Source organism: Berghia stephanieae, chromosome 3, assembly GCF_034508935.2.
Source record: "Berghia stephanieae isolate SIO BIC M18660-M18661 chromosome 3, UCSD_Bste_1.3, whole genome shotgun sequence".
In the NCBI taxonomy this organism is placed as follows: Eukaryota; Metazoa; Mollusca; class Gastropoda; order Nudibranchia; family Aeolidiidae; genus Berghia; species Berghia stephanieae.
The window spans coordinates 85,753,192-85,776,827 of NC_088362.1; the positions used below are offsets into that span (position 1 = coordinate 85,753,192).

Here is a 23,636-nt window from a genome sequence, read left to right on the forward strand (position 1 = left end):
TGAATATCGGTTCTGAGGAAATAAACTTTCCTTTTCAATAAGATTTATTAAGTCAAAGACGTGAATGTATTTCTGTAGCTGGAGCCAAAAATTTGTATTTCTACAAATTATTGGTAGTTCTAGACAGGCTTGCTTTAATTAATCCTAATATACTAATAGTAATAGGAAAGACAAACTTTAAACACTCTTTTTATTTTCAAATCTTTATCCGTCAAAGTCAAACTGGAACTGATCTAAATTTCTTTACTTTGTCGCAATTTTGTCATCGATCAAATTGTCATGTTTTTTTCCCTTTCCTTTTCAGACCCCTGTACTGTAACTGTAACAACTTTGCTATTCAGAAATTACATTCAGTTTGTTTTTGTCAAAATTAAATGATAATCATATAAAATTAGAACACTTGTTTGCTCGGGTGGTAATTTTCCTTTTGAGTCTTAATTTAGTTTCTGAGAGCAATTTTCCACTAGCTATGTCCACTGATCACTTTCACTTTATTATTACAGTGGTCATCGCCTAAATGCCTGGGGGTCGGGAAGCAGAAAAAGTGGGCAATTAAACTAAATTGGTCAATGGGCCTCCCCCCCCCCGATATGTAAAAGACAGACATTTCAATTTTTTTCCCCATATTTATTAGCTAGAATTATAAGATATTAATATTAGTTTGCATTTTTAGGTATGAGGGGGCTGGGGGTGGGGTTGGGTTGGTGATTTTAAAAATATTCTATTAGAGCTGGTCCCTTGGTTCTAGTTTTTTGGGTTTTTTTTTTCACTATTGTGATTAGTAAATAGGATTATTGATTTTTTTTCTTCTATAAGTAAGGCTTAGCCCTGGGTAGAGCCGCAACTTCCCCCAAGATTCTAGTTTCCGGCTACATGGATGAATACTTTAGTAAGTTGCAGACTACCTACTCGTATTTATGAATACTTCTGAACAAAAAGGAAAATGGGGCAAAAAATTCTCCAAATCAAATTTTCATTAAATTTTTTATAGCAAGCATTTTACAAATTGGTACTACATAAATCAGCAGACAACTTATTTTCTTTAACAAGACTGAGAGATGGAATAACTTAGCAATCAATTGTAACTTTTACCATAAACTTGACATTCGACAACACAACACCGGATCAAAAATATTCAAACACACTGGATCAAGGCAACAACCAGAATGGGAGGTCATGAGATAAGAAAGGTCAATCTTTTTCACCTCGATTAATGTCAGATTGGCGTTTGATATTCCATCGAGGAGATCAAAATGTACATAATACTTTCTTAATGTTTAATATTTGATTTCTATGTGTATTAGATGAGTATTGTAGCCAAAACTCTAATATAACATTTTTACTAAATAATTATGAATATATGTTAGATTATTGTTCCCTTCATGAATACTTTTGATCCAAGATGCAAGTTGCCAACTCCTACTCTTCGCTGTTTGTAATCTGTTGACCTGAGATTCGTTCATTTATTCATCTCAGCCCTAGTCCTGGGTTTTTTTTGTTTTTTTTTTGGTTCCTGTTATGATTAGCAATAAGTGTTAGTGATTAAAAAGAAATAAAAAAATTGTGTTCAATTAGGAATAACAATTAACAGAAACTAGATGGTAGACAAATGTGATGGCGTGTGGTGATTTGGTACAACTAGCTGAACTGAGAAAACAGACATTATATCTGAATAGTGACAATAGTCAAAATGCTTTTTTTTCTTCAATTTTTGACTTATTTATTTATTTTTCTATATCTTAGACTTAGAATCGTTCTATTTTCATAAAAATATAATTATAAAATTAGTTTTTAAAGAGGGTATACCCTGTTTTCACCCATTGAAAGAGGGATCATTTTGACGTCCATCGACGACTGTTTAAGTTTGGCAAAAGGACGCGAATCTGGTAACCTATTACTTTTTCTCAAAGGGAAACTCCATTTCTACCTTTGCAATGCTATTGTTAGCCCCTTGACTTTATCTCACGGTCAGATTAAGGTAAATTGCACACAGGGGAAGCCCAAAGCAAAATAAGATTTTAAAGCTTCAAGTGCTCATTGTATGTGCAAAACCTCATTTTTATATTTATTGATTCTGAAAATAATGTTGGTGAAGAAGCTAGGGAAGCAGTCGTTTGGATTTGTGCGCTTTCATGTTTTTAAAATGATTTTTTTATTGCCAGGAGTCACCATATTTTAATACTTGGATTGTTTCCCTTGTGGAAGGCCTGTTATTTGTATAAGATTCTCAATCCTATCAAGCTAGGCTCCTTTACTTGCTTTAATTTTCCTGGTGCTTACAATTGAATGAATGAGTAAATGAACCTCTCTGTTGATTATTTAACGAGTGTGTATGCATGTGTGTGTGTATGTTTGTGTGTTTTGAGTATATGAGAGAGAGAGAGAGAGAGAGAGAGAGAGAGAGAGAGAGAGAGAGAGAGAGAGAGAGAGAGAGAGAGAGAGAGAGAGAGAGAGAGAGAGAGAGAGAGAGAGAGAGAGAAGAGAGAGAGGAGGAGAGAAGGGGGGGGGGGGGGGGGGGGGGAAAGTTAATTGCTCTTAATTAATTTGAATTTGCCTAGTCAGCTTGTTGGGGTGGGGTCCTTTTTAGACCTCAAATTTGAGGATGCAGAGAGGTTATCCTTTTCTAATTTTTTTTTCTCTTCTTTTTTTTTGGTCTTGGATTGAGTTTACTTGTTTTTTCCACGGCCCTGATACAGTCCTTAGCTGAGAAGGAAACAGTTAAAAGAACAAGTATTAGTTTTGGGAGATGTTATTTATTTAAAAAAAAAATCATCTCTCTAGTACTATTTTGGACTGTTATGTTTTTTGTTTTGTACTATATGATCTTGTAGCATCAGATTCTAGAGTCATTTCCTTTTTTATATAAATTTGGATCCTGTCGATACTATAATTGATCATTGAGAGATTGCTCTTGGAATATACATTTCCCCCCCCCCCCCCCCCCCCCCCCCCCCCCCCCCCCCTTTTTTTAAACAAACCCTTCGTTACTTTTTTTTTCAGGTGCTTTTAATTGTAAATCAAAAATTTTATTTTAACCAACCCATCTTTGTCCTTTTTACTGGGCTGACTGAAATGACCTAAAAATGTTGAAAATTCTGTATAATCCAAAGACAAATCAAGCCTGCTTGTGATATAATGAATAATATTAGCCCCCTCCCCCCATAGAAAAAAATAACCATAACTCTTTTTATGCTGTTTTTAATCTTTTTATTTCATTGTATTGTGTTTTTCAGGTGTTGGTAAGAGCAGTTTGCTACTTAGATTTGCAGATAATGTGTTTTCTGGTAAGGTGCCAATAATTATAACTATAGAACTTTCCATTTTTCGATCGTTGATCGAAGGGTTATAGTTATAGTCCTAATCAATTTTTCACTTCTTATTTTCTTATAATAATGATAGTGATAACCAGTTTGACAATGAATAATAATAATAATAATAATAATAATAATAATAATAATAATAATAATAATAATAATAATAATAATAATAATAATAATAATAATAATAATGTTGATAATAATAGCAAAAGGGTTAGAAAAGCCACAACTGCATCCAGGATCTGTCTATATATCGTGTTTCTTGTAAAATGAAGGTTCTACCAACTGAGCTACTGGTACCTACCATAAAGATGAAGCTTAGATTAAAAGAAAACAAAAACACTTTAGTGATGGGACAGTTTAAATGACTTGGTCATTTTATCAAGTGCAGTGCAGTGTAGTGGATACTTATTTAAAAGAAAGTTCTTTCTAATTCTAAAACATTATTATTTATATAATCTTTTTATTTATTTTATTAATTTATTGTTTTTAATTACATTTTTTATTTTTTAAAAATAACACAGGTACATATATCACGACTATTGGTGTTGACTTCAAAATAAGAACAATAGATGTGAATGGAGAGCGTGTAAAGTTACAGATTTGGGACACAGCAGGGCAAGAGAGGTTTAGAACTATCACATCAACGTAAGTTTAAAGTATTTCACCTTTACTTCTCACTGATGTTCATGTATTGCTTGTGTGTGTGGATGTTTTTAAAAGCAGGCTATGTTGTAAATTTGGCGCCTAGGTTGAAAAAGTAGTAAATATGTATCTCTGGTTTTTAAAATGCCATAAAATTGCGGATTGTTTATTGATGATAAATCATGGTTATATGAGAACTCGAGAGATTTAATTTCCATTTTCCACAATGCAGCTTTCCCAAATGATTGCCTTAATATTATTCTAACTCCATAGCAGGTAAGAAGTCAAATTAAAATCATATCAAATACTTATTAGATCAGGTCTTTCTCAGGGAACATTGCTTTTCCTGAATTACAAAAAAGGATTGGAAATCCTATGGTTAATGTTAAGATTTTTCTTCGAAGTTACACACGCCACCTACAATATGTTCAATATCTATCAAGACTGATTAATGGCTGCTAATACTCTGAAGTTTAGGGGAGATTACTCCTGGAATCATTTTAATTTTAGATAGTTGTAGTTGGCACTATTTATGCTGCTGTGATTTGCGCTTGCTGTGTCTTCTATCCCCCTGTGTCGGTTTTCTGTCTTTGTCTTGGAATGGGATTACCTGGCTTTGTCCTGCTCTTGTCAGGAGGAAAATAGTCAAATGTATAGTCATAGTTTTGTTCTGTTACTTTTTTGTTTTGAATATATAATGGTTTGTAAATATTTGAGTGTATTCATCTTAGTGGGAAACTGTGTTTGTGTCTGGAAGAGACTTTTAGGTGATCTCAAACTAAGTACACAGATAGCATGCTCTTTGTCTTACTTTTCTCTCGTTTGCTTTCAATTGTAAATCTAGAATTTTTTGACTATCACATTTTCTTCCCTTTAACTGTTGTTGAAATGACCTAAGTGAGTCGCAAACACACCCTTAAAAACATAAACCTTTACTGAATGATTCTGAAAACAAAAGTCCACTCCAAATTAGTGCTATGACCTTAACTCTCTCGAGTTCACCGTGATTGAAAATGGAACAATTTTGTTTCGATTTTCCATTCATATGAGAGTTAAACATATTTTGGATAGTGTCAGTCTTAGCTTTAATTTTTTATTTAAGTCAGTTATTTTTTTGTCCTAAAGTAAAGTTATCAAAGAGAAAAATGGCTAAGCCTTCATAGAGTCAGTCTCAAGGTCTGTTTATTAATTGTTTATTTTATATGTGTAACAGATATTACAGGGGTACCCATGGTGTATTAGTCGTATATGATGTGAACTCAGGAGAGTCATTTGCCAATGTTCAGAGATGGTTGCATGAAATAGACCAAAATTGTGATGTAGTCAATAGGATATTGGGTGAGTCGTTGTAGAGTGTATTATTTTTATTTGCTGCATTTATGAACTATTAAATACCAAGTATATTGCCTATAACTTAATATTTTTTCCCAGTCTATGACTGGAGCAATAATGACAATAGTTTCATACTCCCAATCAATGTTTTCTCTGCTGATAATTATTTTAACACAAATTGCCCCGATTGATGCAGGTGTGAATGGAGCAAGGTCAAACAAATGACATTGACAGAGCTGCCGACCTCAATATAAGAAGAAAAAGTATAATATTGTCAGGAAAAGTAAATTCAGGGACCAAGGGTAAATTTGAAAATGTAAAAACCTGCAGTATGCTCCCTTGTTAGAAAATTTAGAAATAATCTAGTGTTTGTGTGGACATGAATTTTAAAAATTTCATTTTTAACATTCTTTAAAACGTTAAAAGTAAAACAAAAATGGAAACAAGGTATCAAACAAACCACTTTCTAATGTTCCCAAACAACGTGAAGATGTAGGTAGTGAAAATTGTGTATAATTTATAAAAACCTTAAGATATAAATATAAGATGGACAGAATAAAAGCAGTTTAATATTGAGATTAAATTCTCATGTCAAAAATCATAAAATTTTAGAGGAAAAGTATCCAATTGTACAAAGGTTAGGATAAGGGATGAGGAATCTTTTTTGGCTTAAAGTTGGCAGCGCTGCATCTACCACATAAACTGGATCTTTGATTCCATGTAGTCTGCTGGTTGTATAAATGAAAGTTGGGAAGCATATTGAGCAGAGTGTATCTATAGAAATGTTTTACTTTATATAAATGTGTATATTTATTACTTCTATGAAATTAAAATATTTTTTGAAAAAACCCGCAAAGAACGTTCAAAATAAATCTTCATTCTGACAATTAATAACCGAAAACAATCTGTAGCTATTGTTCATTTATTTTACCAGTTAGGTTGATGTAGTAAATTTATTTGGCACTTCTTTAAAGGAATATTGCTTCATGTTTGGATGACAGGTTATGAAAGATGTCTGCGCTTTATCTAAGACATTTCCAGGCTGAGAATCTTCGGTCTAAAGGTGGTTTTCCGCCTAAATGGTTTATCTCCGCCCATCACCATCACAATTTCGCTTTTAAAAAAAATCATTTTAATGAATTAAAAAGACTCACCACTACAACTTCCACAACATTATCATCCCTATCACAACTAATACAACCATCACCACACCATTGTTCCTACCATCACTACTACGACAACCAACACCATTACTACTACAATCACCACCACATCATCGTCCCTACCACTACTACTACAACTACCACCACATCATCATCCCTAACAACAACTACCACCACATCATCATCCCTACCACCACTACTACTACAACCACCACCACATCAGAATCCCTACCACCACTACTATTACAACCACCACCACATCATCATCTCTACCACCACCACTGCTACAACCACCAGCACATTATCATCCCTACCACCACTACTACTACTACAACCACCACCACAAAATCATCATCCCTACAATCACTGCTATGACCACCCCATATCACCATCCCTACCACCCCACTACTACTACAACCACTACTACATCATCATTCCCACCACCACTACCACTACAACCACTACATCATCATCCCTACCACCACTACTACAACCACTACAACATCATCGTCCCTATAACTAAAAACTACCACCACACCATCATCCATAAAATCAACACTACTAAAACCATCAGAACAACATCCTACCTATCATGAGTACTACTTACAATTACCACCATAGTCTCTAACGCTGGTACCACTATTACCCACATCATTCCAACAAATCAAATGAGTATTTTTTTTTTTTAAAGAGAAAAATGGGGGTGGGTGATGGCTGTTGACATTGTATGACACACCGTACCAGTCTATAAATAGATATTTTTAAGTTGATATTACTTTCAACCTTTGAAATTCATCCGAGTGGTGTCAGAAATTGCTGTGAGACACCTTTTGAATTGCATCTCAGGAAATTTTAATGAAATTCAAATTTATAGGTTATAGTCTATCTATGCACTAAAAAATGTCCTCCTTTTTTGTGACCAGTCATTCTCACCCCTGAGATTTAGTTAAGTTTCGAATTCATGCAACTTTGAGAACAATGTTTGATAATCATGTTGTTAATATTCTTGGATGAATGTATATTTTGTTTTTATTTTTCTTCCTTAGAATTTATTACCTTTATCAGTCATTAAACTAATCTAAACTTGATAATATGTTGAAACTGATGAGGAGATTAGTAAGCCCATGTGTTTTCCAACGTTATCTGAAATATGATGATAATTGTCATTTTAATCATCCTGTTCAGTAAATATTGATATACCCTGTGCTTAATTGTTCTACATTCCGTGATTCAGCATTCAAGGCAAACATTTTTAAAAAATGTCTAGTAAAGTAAATGTTTTAAAAAAGTGTGAGATATGGCCTATTTCGTCATCATCCTATATGGTCATGCAACACACATTTTGTGTGTCTGATAAGTCCCTTCATAGTGTGCAGTTGATGTCAGATTATATTATTTTTAAGGGGAGGGTCAATTATTATGTTGGTTCCAATATGTGAGGTCAATGGCCTAGGTAATATAAGTTGACTTCAATTGGTCGACTACTTTCCCATTTCAATTTTGGCCGTGCATCAGTTAGATTAGGTGTTTTTTAGGGGGGGGGGGGGGGGGGGGGGGGGGCTGTGACAAGGTTAAATATCCATCCATTCAATGCTTTGCTCTGAGACTGACAGGGCCTGTATCCTCTATTATTATTTGACCTTTTTCTAGTTTTTAAACAATCTGTACATTTTTACAAATTTTATATTGTATTGTATTTGAGTACTTTTGGATTGTCTATTACATTATCTGCTGCAAAGCATGTCATAGTCAATTCTGATGAGTTGATTCCGCATTTTGATCTCAAATTCAGCTTTTTATGTATTCTAATTCCTCTTTGGGGCTATTGGGGGTAGGAGCCTCTGCAAGAGTCGGAATTTATCCATGTTTCTGTTGCATACAATAGTCAATTGCTGTAAATAGAACCAGCTACTCAATCTGTGCAGAGTGGATAGGGGGTCAGAAAAAAAATCCTTACAGCACAAGGTGCAATAAAATAAAATGAAATCTGAAAAAATTATGATGATGCTTCAAAATGAAGCAGAAATCAGAAACAAATTAAAATTTTACAAGTAACAAGTATAAGACTTGCGTCTTACTTTTAGTAGTTAGTGTTTCTAGCTGGTTCCCATCTTGTTGACAAAGAAATGACTGATTGGTATAAAGTCTGGAATTAGTTTTTCTTCTAAATATGTTACATAATTTTCAATACTAAGCAGGAATCACATTTATTTTTACACAGGAGCAGAGTTGAAAGAGTTAATTCAAAATACATGGGATCAAACCACTATTTAAGACATAAGAAAATCAATTGAACCATGGGTAGAATAATAAAGGCTATGCGCAGTATTAAAGCAAAAGGGGAATTGACTGATCACATCACAATCTGGGAATTACGTTTCACAACGCTGGTATGGCAAATATGCGTTCATGTTTCAAAATAATTATGGAAATTAAATTGTTAAGCTCATTTTCCTGAAAAATTACATAGGTTTTAATAAGTACATTAATTTTTGTAAAATATCTTACTTGCATCATATGTATGACGGCTGCAGGCTTTTTATTTTCACTTGTAAGTTGCTAGGTTAACACTGCTTCTAAAAGCATTTTAAAGTAATTTATTTCTTTTTATCAAATTAAAAAAAAAAAAAATAAAAATCCAGAATCTCTGGTAAGATGCTGCTATTGGCAAGTTTGTAATTTTATGATTATTCTTCTCTCTCTTTTTTCGAAGTTGGAAACAAAGATGATGATCCTGGGAGGAAAGTAGTTCTAACAGAAGATGCTCAAAGATTTGCAGACCGAATGCAAATCCAGTTGTTTGAAACCAGCGCCAAAGAAAACAAGAATGTAGAAGAGGTATTGTACAATTTTTAGAAAAGTTAATTCGCCTCTCTTACCACACAGTCCCCCCATCCATTCCCCACTCTCAACCCATTGATTATATGTATTTCTTAGTTGCATGCTATTGGGCTTTTGTTTTTTGTTTTTTATTCAGTTTCAAATTTTTTGGTTACTGCTGTGTGTTCCTATGATTTTTTGTTAATTTTAAAAAAAAATATTTAAAGATTATTTTTTTAGCACTTTTCTATCCTAATATAATTTATTATTATTTTTTTTAAATTCTGGATTTGATCACAGCTCAACATACAATTCTAAATAGTGTTTGTTTCAAATCTCACCAAAATATTTATGTAGTTAAAAATTCAAAATATTATGAGGTGTAATGTGCATCAAGTCAATGATTAATACTTATAAAAACCAGAAACCGGTTCGTGATATTTTAAAATTTAACTTCAAAGATTTTCTTTTTTTCCATTATTAAACATGATTTTTAAAAATTCCATTCCCAAATGCTTTTATGATTTCAACTTTATTGATCTTTTCTATCCAGGTCATTTTTAACCTTCCTTTATAGCTCCCTCATTCCCTAGTTTTTCAACAACCCTCAAATACGTCTTGCCACCAAGGTTGTGGCTTTTATGAGCATCTTGTGTTTGCTCAAGACTTTTGAAGAGGCCAATCTTTGGGAGATTTAATTGGAGTGGTTTAATTCTACACATTAAATATGTTTTGACCAAATTGCCAACATTTAACGAAAGAAATTGAATATAAATTTTACCAGTTCACACACACAAAAAAAAAAAAAAAAGCAAAACATATTTCTTTTTAAATTCTAACTTTTGTCTTCAGGTTTTTATTTTTTTATATTGTACTAGAGCTATCAGGCAAGAATTTTTTATCTATGAAAATAAAAATTAAATTGTATGTGACACATATTATAACAAGGACCATACCTTTTTGTTATAATAGTAAATTTAATTCCAATTCATTAATAAATCTTTCGGAAGTAAAAAGTTCTTCATTGTAGGACTCAGTGTCTTCTAGCTTATTTGCTTTGTTTGCAATCTCTAAGTTTAATTCATTCTCTTCATTATGATTTGTTATATTATGCTTTCATGATGTTGTTTTTTTATTTTAAAAAAATGTTAATCTTGTTTATATTTTAAGTACCTTGTTCAGGGATGCCTCATTTCCGGCGTAGATTTAAGAAAAATATACATAATTCAATTTTAAATAGACTTCACGCGGAACAGAGATGCCAGTTGACTGGCATCTCTGTTCAGTGTGAAGTCTATTTAAAATCTATTATTGAAAAGGAATGCATTTTTCACAGATTTTATTTTTTAGTTCTGTCCAAAACATGGAACATTAATTTGAAGTCCATACATTTGTAAAAATATCACTGCAATTACTTGATTTCATTCCATAAAATGTAAATGGCAGATCTTGGGTATTATTCTTTAACTTCCTCGAAAGTAGTCCCTTTACAAAAGTTTCAACATTGTTTGTGCCTTTGGAAGCAGAGAGAGAGAGAGAGAGACCTAATTGAGGATGGTCTTCGAGACATTCCGTGACTTTCAACTCTTCAAGGGTGTGTAAAATGTCCTGTCAATGCCAGTCTTGCGAAGAGGAACAATTGGAAGGGGTATAGTTTTGGTGAATAAAGGGGATACTGGAGGACTAAATTCTTTGTTGTATTTTTTTAGTCTGTCATGAAGGTGGTAGCAATATTCTGATATCCAAAGTTCAGATAGCTTCTACATGCATATTAGCAAAAGGTTTCAAATTTGTTCTATAAAAGTTGGTCAATTTTCTGATGTGGTGTTACAAACTACTTATGAACTATCCCCTTAAAACTATCAGTAAGAGCTTTGCTTGAATATTCTCTTTTCTGGTGCATGGCGAATTTGTACATGATCATTCAACTGATTGTTACCCTGTCTCTATAAGGAAATGGTTGGGCTTGATCTAGTCTTCTTTGTCTTGCCTCTTTTCAGACTCTTGTTAGCACAGATTAACTCTACTTATAAAATTTTTGATTTCCATCATCTCTCTTCTGCTGGTGCTGAAATGGTGTAGACGCGTGGCAAGCACTGTAAAACTAAAAATAAACAAAACTTTATGGTCTTACATTTTTAAAAAACTATGGCCACATGACTGAAACACCACTTATATTTGGACCAGGTTATTTTGTTTATCATTAGGACTAATGTTTGAGGATTAAAACCTGAAAGAAAATGCATTCCTTTGATAGGAGAAATTCACGTATTCAGTCCATGCATTGTTTTCTGATTATGTCAGTTTCCGCTTTAGTGCCCATTTTTCATTTAAATTAGACACATTCTTTTTTATTATATGTGAAAAATAGCATGGTTTTATAGTTCGACTTTCCACATTACAATATCCTTTTTTTTGTTTGTTTTGTTTTGTCTTTGATCACTTGGGCACTCAGGGGGAATCTACTGCTTTTTTTTTTTAACATTCCAAATTTCTCAATATGAAAAAAAAATCAAAAAATCTGGAGTGTTGTTGGATATCTGCTGTCACCTTTTTAAACATTACTTTTTTGCTTGTTTTTTTTGTTTTTTTTTCTTGTTATTGTTTGTTTTATTTTTTTAAAACATGATTTGCATCCCATGATCCATTTCCTCCACCTCCTCCCCTTTTCTTCTATCTCAATTCCATTCCCTCCCTCAGATGTTTGTGGCTATAACAAAGTTGGTGCTGGACACCAAGAAGAAACAACAAGCTGCTGCACAGAAATCAAATGATAGCAACACAATCTCTCTTGGAGGCTCAGGGAATCGTTCGGGAAAGAAGAAAAAATGCTGCTAGCAGCCCTGCCTTTACCTAGGATTACAATGTATTACTATTAAATGTATGATTCTAATCATTTTAAAAAAAATTACCAACCTTCCGTCTTGAGGGTCGTTGAGCATTGTTTTGGCAATTTTTCACTTTTCATTATGCAACATAATTTTTGTATTAGTGCTATAGGCCATACTGTGTTGTATCTTGAAGGGGTTGACTTAGTTTTGAAATCGATGTTAAAACTGATGTTTCATAAAACATATTATTGAGTGAATAGGAGATTGTTGATCTGATCTATAAACAATATTCTTTTTTTACTTGTCCAAAGTAATTTCATTATACTTTTTTTTATTATTATACTTGCTTCTCTGTTATTTCATTTAAAAAAAAAAAGTTGGTTTTGAAATGAACATTTTATTTGCACACCGTTAATTGTTCTGTTTTTATAATTCAAAGTTTTAATTTATATTTCAGCTTTATCCTTACTTTTTTTCCTTCTAACCTCTCTTTATGATTGGTTTCACTTATTAAAATACATTTGTGTTGAATATTTGTCTTCATAATTATAACAAATTCAAATCCATTCACAAAAAAAAAGAAAAAAGAAATAAACTATTTAATGCTTACTAAATTTTGAATTAAGTGCAGTTTGGAGACCAGCTGAAATTTCTTTCTTACTTATTTTTTTTTTTGTTGAAAATGTAAATATCACATTTTTACATTGCTCACAACAGTTCGTTTCCTGTATCCGAAATATTCTTTTATTGTGTAGAAAATAAGATTTGCTACATATGTCATCCAAGACTCCTTTGTATAAAATATTGATGTTGTTACTGACATATTTTGACCCCTCCCATTTCCAGATGTTTAATGCCATCACCAAGCAAGTTTTGGAATCCAAGCGTAGATTGCAGGATGAAGTTCGCAAGGGGCCAACTCAAACAATACGTGTAGGGAACAACAGTGGAGGAATTAAAAAGAAGAAATGCTGTTAGCCTTTTCTTATATAAGCTAGCTTGTTTGTTACAAATTTTTAAAATTCCATAGAATGTTGCAATATTTTGACAAATACTGCCATACATTGAGAGAACACCCTTTTAAAAAAAAAGTTTAGTGGGAAATCTCAGCTTTGAGGCTTTCTTTTCAAGCTAGAGGTCATAATAATCTCTTGATTTATGATAACAATTTTCCCACCAAAATAACAAAAAATGTGTTTTGTCATTATGTGGTGGAGTACTAGATGTTGTATTTTTGATAGATAAAGAAAAGAAATGTCTGTAAGTGTAATATATTTATATTTTATCATGCAGAGATACCCATCTAATTTGATCTATAGCTGCCAAGCTTTCAAAACACGAAGTTTAGAGAAGAAAAAGCTTTTGGTGGAGATCTTGTGTCTGGATGGGATTTATATTTTATTCCAGATCTGATCCCCTGATTGATTTCTCTTGTTCGCTATTTAAATTAGTTCTTCTTTTCCTCTCTTTCTTCTTTTTTTTTTTTTTCTTGAATCAAATAATAAAGGAGCAAACACTCAAATATGTCAGCAGGAAAGGCTTCTTTTGGTTGTATATTGTAAGGTTTTGAAAATTTGCATACAGGTATAGATAGAGTGATATTCACGTCACTCGGGCCTATAGTCTTGTTAATACAGTTTAGTGAGAATTACTCATAAAGGTGGATGGCCAAAAACAATAACAGATTGATGTCAACTTGATTCTATCTATACTTCCGGATGGCAATGTTGTGAGCTTCTTAGCCAAGCTCATGCTATCTATAGTTTTTAGGGGCAATGCTAGTACATTCGTTTTGATATTTAAAAAGCAAATCGAATTCTTATAAGATTTTGTGATTCATAATTTTATTTTTGCAAATGCCATGGTTGTTTTGATATGGGTTTATAATCTATGAGACCACAAAACAAAAACAGCAATAATTGATGACACAACAGTTTCATTCTTTGTTAAAGAAAGTATACTGTCTTATATATGCCATGCAAGCTTTATAGAAAGAGAAAATCTTTAAATTGGTATAGATAAAAATGAATGATTAAGAACATTTTATTCAAATTCATCTCCCTATCTATTAAGCAGCACTATATTTACTTCCAAATTTTAGAACCATTAATGAATAGAGATATTGACCTCCAGGTAAAATTACAGAGCAGTTTTGTTTATTATGGAATACTTGGCAGCTTTGTTAATGCTTGAATGGGTATTGGTGGTAAAGCAAAACTATTCATCATTGCTAATGATGATCATATGATTTTGTTATTTTGTTTTGTTTGCATAGTGACATGCCATCTTTTTAAAGAATAAATATTTGCTGATATATAAGTCATTGTAATAACTGGGCGGGGTCCTTTGACCTCCGATAGTGCGCAGGAGGTCACGCTGTATCTTCTATTCCCTTATATCTGCTTTCCGAGTTGTTTTCTGTCTTTTGTCTTGGAATGAGATTACTTAGTTTTGTCCCAACCCTTGCTGGAGTCCTTGACTGGGAGGGAAACAATCAAATATATATTTATAGTTTTGGGAGTTGATATTTTTTCCTTGTAAATCATCTCTCTGTTATGGATTATTAGTTATGTATTCTGTAAACATTTGAGTGTGTTCCTCTTAGTGGGTCCTGTGCTGTTGTCTGGATGAGACTTTAAGGTGATCTCAAACTAAGTACATTGATGGTATGCTCTTGGAATCTACATCTGTTCCCTATTTGAACCAATTCCCCTTTGTTTTAATTTTTCTTGGGTGCTGTTATTGTAAATCTAGAATATTCCATTTTCTTCTTTTTACTGGCGCTGATATGACCTAAATGTGCCGCAAGCACCACAAAATCCTTAAAAATAAAAAAAATACAACATAAAACAGCATCGTGAAAAAGTGGTGACTGTTAACATTGAGCGCTTAAAGTGGTTAAAGTGGGGGGGGGGGGGGGGGGGGGATATTTGCTTGGTCTGATATTTTTTATTCATCTTATATGTCAAACCAATGGCATATTTTTACTTTTGTTACGCTACTTATATTTATAATAATTCTCAACAGCTGCAATGAGGGAATTGCAGTGAGGGAATGTTCATTATCCTATTGTGATTTTCTTTAAAAGGTGTATTTCAGGACCACTTATAACATCATAAAGAACATTCTATAAGAAATCTATAGTTTTCATTCTGCACTACAAATGAATTGACATAAGTTAAGAAGTATTTATTTTCAAAACAATCTTGTCTGGTAATGATGAAATTATTTCCACTTTTTAGATTTTTAAAGATTGTTTTTAGAAATTTATGGCCTTAAAAAAATAATTTAGGTTCTCAATCTTCAATGTAATGTATAATTCCTAGTAAAGCTGCAGGACGTGCAACAATATACGTTGGAGGTAGGCATTAATATGCCAATCCCCCCTCCCCTCCCCACCTCTCCCCCCCCCTCTCTCTCTCTCTCTCTCTCTCTCTCTCTCTCTCTCTCTCTCTCTCTCTCTCTCTCTCTCTCTCTCTCTCTCTCTCTTTCTCTTTCTCTCTCTATACTTCACCCTCCTTTTTTTCTCTTAAAACACTTTCTAATATTAAAAAATAAAAGTGTAATTGTGATGAGTAGCTAATTGCTTCAGATAAATTTTTGTTGGATAATTGTTTTAGTCACCTATTTTCCACCTGTTGAGGATACCGTGCGCTCTATAAGAGTATCATTATTATTATTATTTATTATTATTATTATTATTATTATTATTATTATTATTATTATTATTATTATTATTATTATTATTATTATTATTATTATTATTATATATAGTTAAAATAGATTGTTTGAGACCTTGAATTACAAGCAAACAATCATTGGTCTGATGAGTATTACAGTGGTGTTTTCATACGAAATATGTGTTTATGTATTTGCAAGGTCATAATGTTAGTGCAGATCAGTGTAAATTAATGTCTCTCAGTCATCTTCATATGTACGACCAGTTACCGATGTCTACTCTGTGTATTTTGTACATGCATTTATTTATTCTTACTTTTGTTGTGTAATTTAAAAAAAAATTATCTGACTGGTTCAGAAGTTTTCTATTTGGCAAGAATTTGACCCCCTCTTTTTTCATTTCAAAAAGGAATGAAAAGTATATTAAAAATTAAAAGAATATGTAATTCATTAAAAACTTATAATATATTTGATATTTTTTATTTTGCTAAATAAATCTTTTCAATTTTTGTTTAGAATAACATCCTTTTTTCTTCTTCTTCTTTTTAATGTTTTCTTCAAACGACAGTGATGATTTAACAAATTTTTAATGGTCCTACTCAAAAGTTATCTTGTATCATATTATTATTATTATTATTATGACGTCTGATTCAATCAGATGGCAAATTTTACTCAATTAGAATAATGTAGAGGCATATTGTGATATTTAACAAAACGGTTTACATCAGTATGATAATATTTTGGAGTACATTACCGTTTGTTGAGCAATTAAAATAGCCATAATAACTCTCTCTTTTTGTTTTTTTTCTTTTCTGTTTGATTTTTGTCATTCTGATAGCTTGAAAAATTATTGATCAATGAATTTATTTATTTTAAATTTTGTGTTGACAGATTTATAGTGAAAAATTACAAGTGACGGTAATATTTTTTAAAACTGTAAACAATCAAGATTTGATTTTACTCAAACCAGCCATGATTGAAGTCGGACACTCATAGCCGTTACTACTCTTTGTGAACACTGCTTTATTTGAATCGTCACTCAGAGATGATCTTTCACTTTAAAGACCCTCTAAAAACCCAGTCATTTCACCTACTTATTACAGTTGTAGTTATGTAAAATTAAGCTTATCAATTTGGCTTGATATGGCTTTTAATTTTGTTTTCCCCCTGTTTACTTCCAACAGATATCCCCTTCATCAATTATGTTATTATTTTCTTTTTACTTACTTTTTTTTTTTTTGTGTGCTCATTTTTTTGATGGAATAAGTTCCAATACTTGTTTATTCCTTATTTGCAATTCCTTAGCTCCTATTCCTATGCTTTCAATAAAAGTAAGCGTTTAAAGATTTTACTAGTCTTTCAGCAACCGTGTCACACCAACAAACACTGTTCATATGAAATAAAATTTCCATAAGATCCATTAAGAAATTAAGACGTGTTTTATTTTTGAGATTCCATTTTGTAATAACAATACCACCTTTGATACTATCTCACTATAAATAAATCATATCTACAGTGCTTATCAATGCTTTTATTACAATTTTTCTATGCGCTAGTAATGGTACATAAGTATATATATTCATTTTCAGCAAAGATCTAGGTGAGGCCATATTTTTGTCTCAGATTATAAGATACAGATGTATGTTTCTTCTATCATTTACTTCTGATCCCCCTTTCGTCTAGCCTGTCGTATTACTTTCTTGGCACCTAAATGACCCTTGTGTGTTGCAGGTGCAGTTAAACTTACATCTGTTCTCTATTTGAACCATTTCCATTTGTCTTATTTATTCTTTTGTGCTTTTAATAAATCTATACTTTTTAACTATCCCATTTTCTGTCTTTTTATTGGCGCTGGAATGACCTAAATGTGTAGCAAGCATCGTAAAACCCTTACAAACTAACTAAATTAAACCACTAAAAACAAATAGAATTATTATAGGAATTTTTTTTCTCACTGTTTAGTATGCACCTTTAATAACATTTACAATTGAATAAGCAAACATATTTTCGTGATTCAAATGCTCCATGAAAGATAGTGACCAATTACCTCAGTTTCCCTAAGTTATCTGACAAAGTCATAGATTGATCTTTCACAAGCTAGAGAGGATAAATGTAGAACTCTTCTTGACAGATGGAGTTTTAATCAGCCCACAGCCTTGCTGTCTCTTCTATCCCTATATGTACATTATAGCTAAAGCTAAATAAAGCTAAAATAGCTAAAGGATATATCTTCCTCTTTGTTTGAGTGGAAGCAATTTACTTTCCATGTTTGGCAGAGAAGTCACTTTTGCTGTGTCTTTTATTCCCTCTTTATCTGTTTTTTCTCTTTCTTTGTTGCTCTCTGTCTTTGTTCTGGATTGCGTTGGTAGCTTTTTTAATTGGTCTAGTTGAGAGGTAAGTAGTCAAATGTATATGTTTTTCATTGTAAATTATCTCTTATATATGTAAGATTATGGTTTTTGTTTTGAATTTATTGTGTTTTGTCAACATTTGAGTGTATCCTTCACAGCAGGATCCTATGCTTGTGCCTGGATGGGGCATTTAGGTATTATCAAAATAGGCACATTGATAGAATTGTCAGGGAATCCTCTTTTTCCTATTTAAACTTGTCCATTTTGGTGCAACTGAGTAGCTGACTTTCAAAACATCCTAAGTCACATCCTGATAGAAAATGAGTTAACAATCTCAAGCTATCAGTTGGACTCCATAGAATCACCAGAGAAAAGTTGGAGTTTCAAAACACTCAGGGTATTGTTTTATGAGGCATACAAGACACATGTCAATAAATTAATGACAAAAAATGGGACTTAGTACGCTTTGAAAGTCACCTACTCAATTGTTCCCCAATCATCCTTCTTCTTACGGGTGGCTAGCGCTGTAAAACCCCTAAAAACACAGTCTCTTTGTCACACACATTCTTTGTTGCATAAATGCTAGATATAATTTTTATCGTTTTCCTTTGCACTGCATGAAATGACCTAAAAGTGTCACAGCAGCTCCTGGGTGGGAATCCTGACCTCCCATAGCGGGCAGGGAGGTACATACTGTGTCTTCTATCCCCTTATATCTGTTATCCAACATGCTTTCTGTCTTTGTCTTGGAATGAAATTACTTGTTTTTTTCCTGGCCCTCGTCAGAGTCCTGGCTGGGAGGGAAACAGTCAAATGCATAGTTATTGTTTCGGGAGGTGATATTTTTTTCCTTGTAAATCATCTCTCTGTTATGTATTATTGTATTTGTTATTTTTAATGTATAATGTAAGCATTTGAGTGTATTCCTCTTTGTTGGATTTTGTTCTTGTATCCGGAAGAGACTTAAAGGTGATCTCAAACTAAATACATTGGTGGTGTGCTCTTGGAATCTACATCTGATCCCTATTTGTTCCCAATTTCCATGTCTTACTTTCTCTTGGGTTCTTTAATTGTAATTCTAGAACTTTTTACTATACCATTTTCTTTGACACTCAAAACATATTTGAATCACCACGTATAGGCTATAAAACACTGACCATTTTCTTTGCTTTTGCAATAAATTACGTTCGTGTATCATTTCCATCTTAATGAAAGTCAATCAGTTGTGACAGGTCAGTTTGTCATTGTTACGTGACAATGTTTCCAATAAATGAAACCATAACTCTTGAGAGGCAGGTGCGTCTTAATGTGCCAGATCTTGTTAGAGTAATGATCAGGGCCGTCCGCCCCAATGGGGTTAAAATTTCAAATGACTCATTGGCAGGTGCTAGAAACAGGATTTAAATTCAGGGACATTGTATTTTGCCCAACCTTAAGTAGCATGCATTGTCTCTAAATATGATTACTTCCATATTCCTAATCAAAACTGAAATTGCCCAGTTATATTATTGATTCATGAATACTGGGTGGGGATCCTGACCTCCCATAGTGGCATCACCCTTGAATCATATACCTATGATGTTCGCTTGGGTGTACGATCCGATAGTGATGTCGTTTCTTCTTCTCTTTACTAGCCTATCCTGCTTCTTTGGTTTGTGATTGTATTTTTGACAGGGGATATTTTTTTTTCTGTAAATCTTCTGCCTGTTTGTTCTTGGTTATTTATAATTTAGCTTATGATATCTTTAGTTATGATTTTGATTTACATTTGTACTATTTTTGTTAGATTGCTTGTTTTTTTTGTTTCAACGGTCTCTCATATAACCTCAATTGTGTTGGAAGAGACCTAAAGCAACAAACAACAACAACTACTCCCATAGTGGGCAGGGAGGTACATGCTGTGTCTTCTATCCCCCCATACCCGTTTTCCAATTGTTTTCTGTCACTGTCTTGGAATGAGATTACTTAGTTTTGTCCTGATCCTTGGCTGGGAGGGAAACAGTCGAATGTATAGTTATAGTTTTGGGACATGATGTTTTTTTCCTTGTAAATCATCTCTCTGAAATATTATGTTTAGTTTACATATTATATTATATGATTGGTAAACATTTGAGCGTATTCCTCTTAGTTGGGACTTGTGCTTGTGTCTGGATGAGACTTTTAGGTGATCTCAAACTAAGTACTTTGACGGTGTGCTCTTGGAATCTACTTCTTCTTCTAGGTTCCATGCCTGGTCCAGGCTTCGGATACTGCATGAATTATCTCTCTCCATTCCTCCCTGTCTCTTGCTTTTTCAAACAGCTCTTGGATTGTTAGGTTGTCGATCCGCTATTAAGGGCATTAGTTTCCTTTGTTGGTATGTTTGTTTTAGCACTTCTTCGTTCGTTTTGTGTGCAGTATACGATATTCTCTGCATCCTTCTCAAGCACCACATTTCAAAAGCTTCAATGTTCTTTTGTGTTTCTGCATTTGTAGTCCAGCTTTCGCATCCGTATAACAAGATTGGCCACACATAGCACTTCAAGACTCGGAATCTAATCCCGAACGACATCTGTTTGTTTTTCAAAATGTTTCCCAGGTCCATGAAGGCCTGTTTGGCTTGAGTTATTCTTGCTCGTATGTCTCGGTTACATCTTCCATCTGTTGTCACTATTGAACCTAGGTATTTAAAACTTTCTACGTTGGTAAGTTGCTCGCCGTGAATCGTTATATTGCAGGTGTTGTTGTTTTCTGGGTTTTTCTGTATTACCATGCATTCCGTTTTGGTGATATTCACTTCCATTCCCTTGGCTTCACTATCTACTACCACTTTGTCAACAATCTTTTGAAGTTGGATTTCTGATGTTGCAATGAGTACCGTATCGTCTGCGTATCTTATATTATTTATGTTGTGACCTCCTACTTTTATTCCCTCCATATTAGTTATGCCCTCATGATTGTTTCTTGGTATAGATTAAACAGATCTGGTGAGGCAACACATTCTTGACGGACTCCTTTCTTAATAGGAATGGAATTTCCTGTAGAGTTTCCGATTTTGATAGATGCCTGCTGGGTGTAGTATAATGTTTGCATGAGTCTGAGGTCTTTCTCATCAGCGCCAATGGAGTGCAGTTGTTTTAGTATTTCTTCGTGGCGTACTCTATCAAAAGCTTTTTTGTAGTCGACAAAACAGAGGTATAGTGGGGTCTGAACCTGTATAGCTCTTTCACTTAAAACACGGAGGAGGTATATTTCGTTCCTTGTCCCTCTGTCAGGTTGGAATCCATATTGTTCTGCGATTTCGGGGTTAATCTTATTCCTTAGCCTGTTGATAATTATACGCAACAGTATTTTGTTGATGTGGCTTATTAAACTTATAGTTCTAAAATTTTCGCATCTGACTGCACCTGCTTTCTTTGGTATTGCTATGAAAATAGAGTTACAGAGATCTTCTGGAATTTTCCCAGTGTTGTATATATTGTTGAATAATATGTGAAGTTCATCAATTGCTAGATCTCCTAGGCTTTTTAATACCTCTACAGATATTTCATCAGGGCCTGTTGCTTTACCATCCCTCATTCGTTCCATGGCATGTTCAATTTCACTTTTGGTGATGTTTGGTCTGCTTAATGGTTCTTTGAATTTCAGTGGTGGTTCATTTCTATTTGGATCATTGTACAGTTCACCTATGTATTCTACCCATCGGCTTTCTATATGTTGTTCTTCAAATAGCAGTTCCCCTTGTTTGTTTTGGATACAACTTCCTGCTGCTTTGCTTTTCCTTTTCCCTGATAGTTCTTTTATTCTTTGGTGAGCTTGTTGGGGGTTGGGTTTGTATTCTCTTTCGATTTCGCAGCATTTCCAGTCTAGATAGTTCTCTTGTGCCTCGATGCATTTGGATTTAATGTGGTTGTTCAATGTTTGGTATTCTGCAGACCCTCTGTTGCATTTTCGTCTTTCTTCAAATAGGTTTAGAATTTCATTTGTCATTTGGAATCTACATCTGTTCCCTATTTGAACCAATTCCCCTTTTATCTTACCTTTTCATTTGTGCTTTAATTGTAATTCTAGAACTTTTTACTATCCCATTTTCTTCCTTTTTACTGGCGCTCATATAACCTTAATGTGTTGCAAGCGCCGTAAAACCCTTAAAAACAAACAAACGATTCATGAATACAAAAGATTAATATTATTATTCATGCCTTCCCCCACCCCTTTCTAAATATTTTACAGTGAAGAAAAATCTCCAAGCTCAAGTTGACTAGATCAAATTTTATGTGTGAAAATTTACTTAGAGACTTAAGTCAAGAAACATGTTCACTATACCATTAGATGAGCTATGATTTTTAATTTTATTTTGAGAACTTTTAATTCGCTATAGCGCCTTTAGCATGTACTTTTGGAATTCGCTTTCAGATATGCTGTGATCATTTATTTCATTAGGTCTTGGATTTGGATATTTTGCAAATTCTTTCCATGGTTTTTGTTTCACTTTCTTTAAAATGTTAATTTAAGAGTATAATTGTAAAAGCAAAAACAATGTTAGTTAAATTACTTGTTCCCTTGCCCTATGGCGATGGTAATATGTGGTTCCTGGGTGGGGTTCCTAACCTCCCATAGTGGGCAAGGAGGTACTTACTGTATCGTCTATCCCCCTACATCTGCTTTTCAACATGCTTTCTGTCTTTGTCGTGGAATGATATTACTTCATTTTGTCCAGGCCCTGGGAGGGAAACAGTCAAGTGTATAGTTAAAGTTTTGGGAGATGATATATTTTTACTTTTAAATCATCTCTGTTATGAACTGTATTGTATTGTTTACATATGTATCCCTCTTAGTTGGAACCTGTGTCTGGATGAGACTTTTAGGTGATCTCAAAGTAAGTACTTTGATAGTGTGCTTTGTCTTACCTTTTCTTGGGTGCTTCAATTATAATTCTATAACTTTTTACTATCCCATTTTCTTCCTGTTTACTGACACTGATATGACCTTAATGTGTTGTAAGCGCCGTAAAACCCTTAAGAACAAACAACATATATATGGTTCCATTGCCAAGTAAATGCACATTGAATATCATTTCTGCTTAGCTCATAAAGTTTCGTTCAAAGATAAACAATGTTTCTGACTGTGATGCTTTATTTCTTAAATATAGCAGTGACAATGATGTATACACTTTGTTCTGTTTTCTATTTCTTTTTTTTTTTTTTTTTTGTAAATTTTTTTGTTTGTTTTTCAATGACTTTGTATTGATTCTACACAATAAGCAATGTTTATAAAATAATGTCCCACAAAATGAAGAATTATTAGAACATTCCTGCCAGCGATGTTTATGTTTTATGATTTTTCTAATATTGATTACAATTCTCGTTCAATCTCATGATGAAAAATGGTTTTGTTTTCCTTTGTTGTGTTAACCAACTCAATTGATTTTATTGTCAAATATGTTTTCCTACTCACTGCTAGAGTTAAATTATTCACTCTATTCCAGTATGTACATACTAAGTAATGAAATTTGTTAGG

The 23,636-nt window shown here is 33.2% G+C and overlaps 1 protein-coding gene across 3 annotated transcripts in view; it reads left to right on the plus strand.

The window, feature by feature from the left end:
* The window catches only part of LOC144968699 (ras-related protein Rab-35-like), a 17,770-nt gene extending 2,813 nt beyond the window's left edge, over window positions 1–14,957 (plus strand). The window contains exons 2-7 of one of the 3 annotated variants that reach the window (XM_078907296.1): window positions 3,234–3,284; window positions 3,842–3,965; window positions 5,176–5,300; window positions 9,171–9,295; window positions 11,978–12,158; window positions 12,955–14,957. In XM_078907296.1, coding sequence (XP_078763422.1) covers window positions 3,234–3,284; window positions 3,842–3,965; window positions 5,176–5,300; window positions 9,171–9,295; window positions 11,978–12,115 — 563 coding nt within the window. In that variant the 3' untranslated portion in view covers window positions 12,116–12,158; window positions 12,955–14,957. The remainder of the gene's footprint in view (window positions 1–3,233; window positions 3,285–3,841; window positions 3,966–5,175; window positions 5,301–9,170; window positions 9,296–11,977; window positions 12,159–12,954) is intronic. The other 2 variants (XM_078907297.1, XM_078907298.1) reach the window with 2 other exon arrangements.
* Window positions 14,958–23,636: the final 8,679 nt, after the last annotated feature.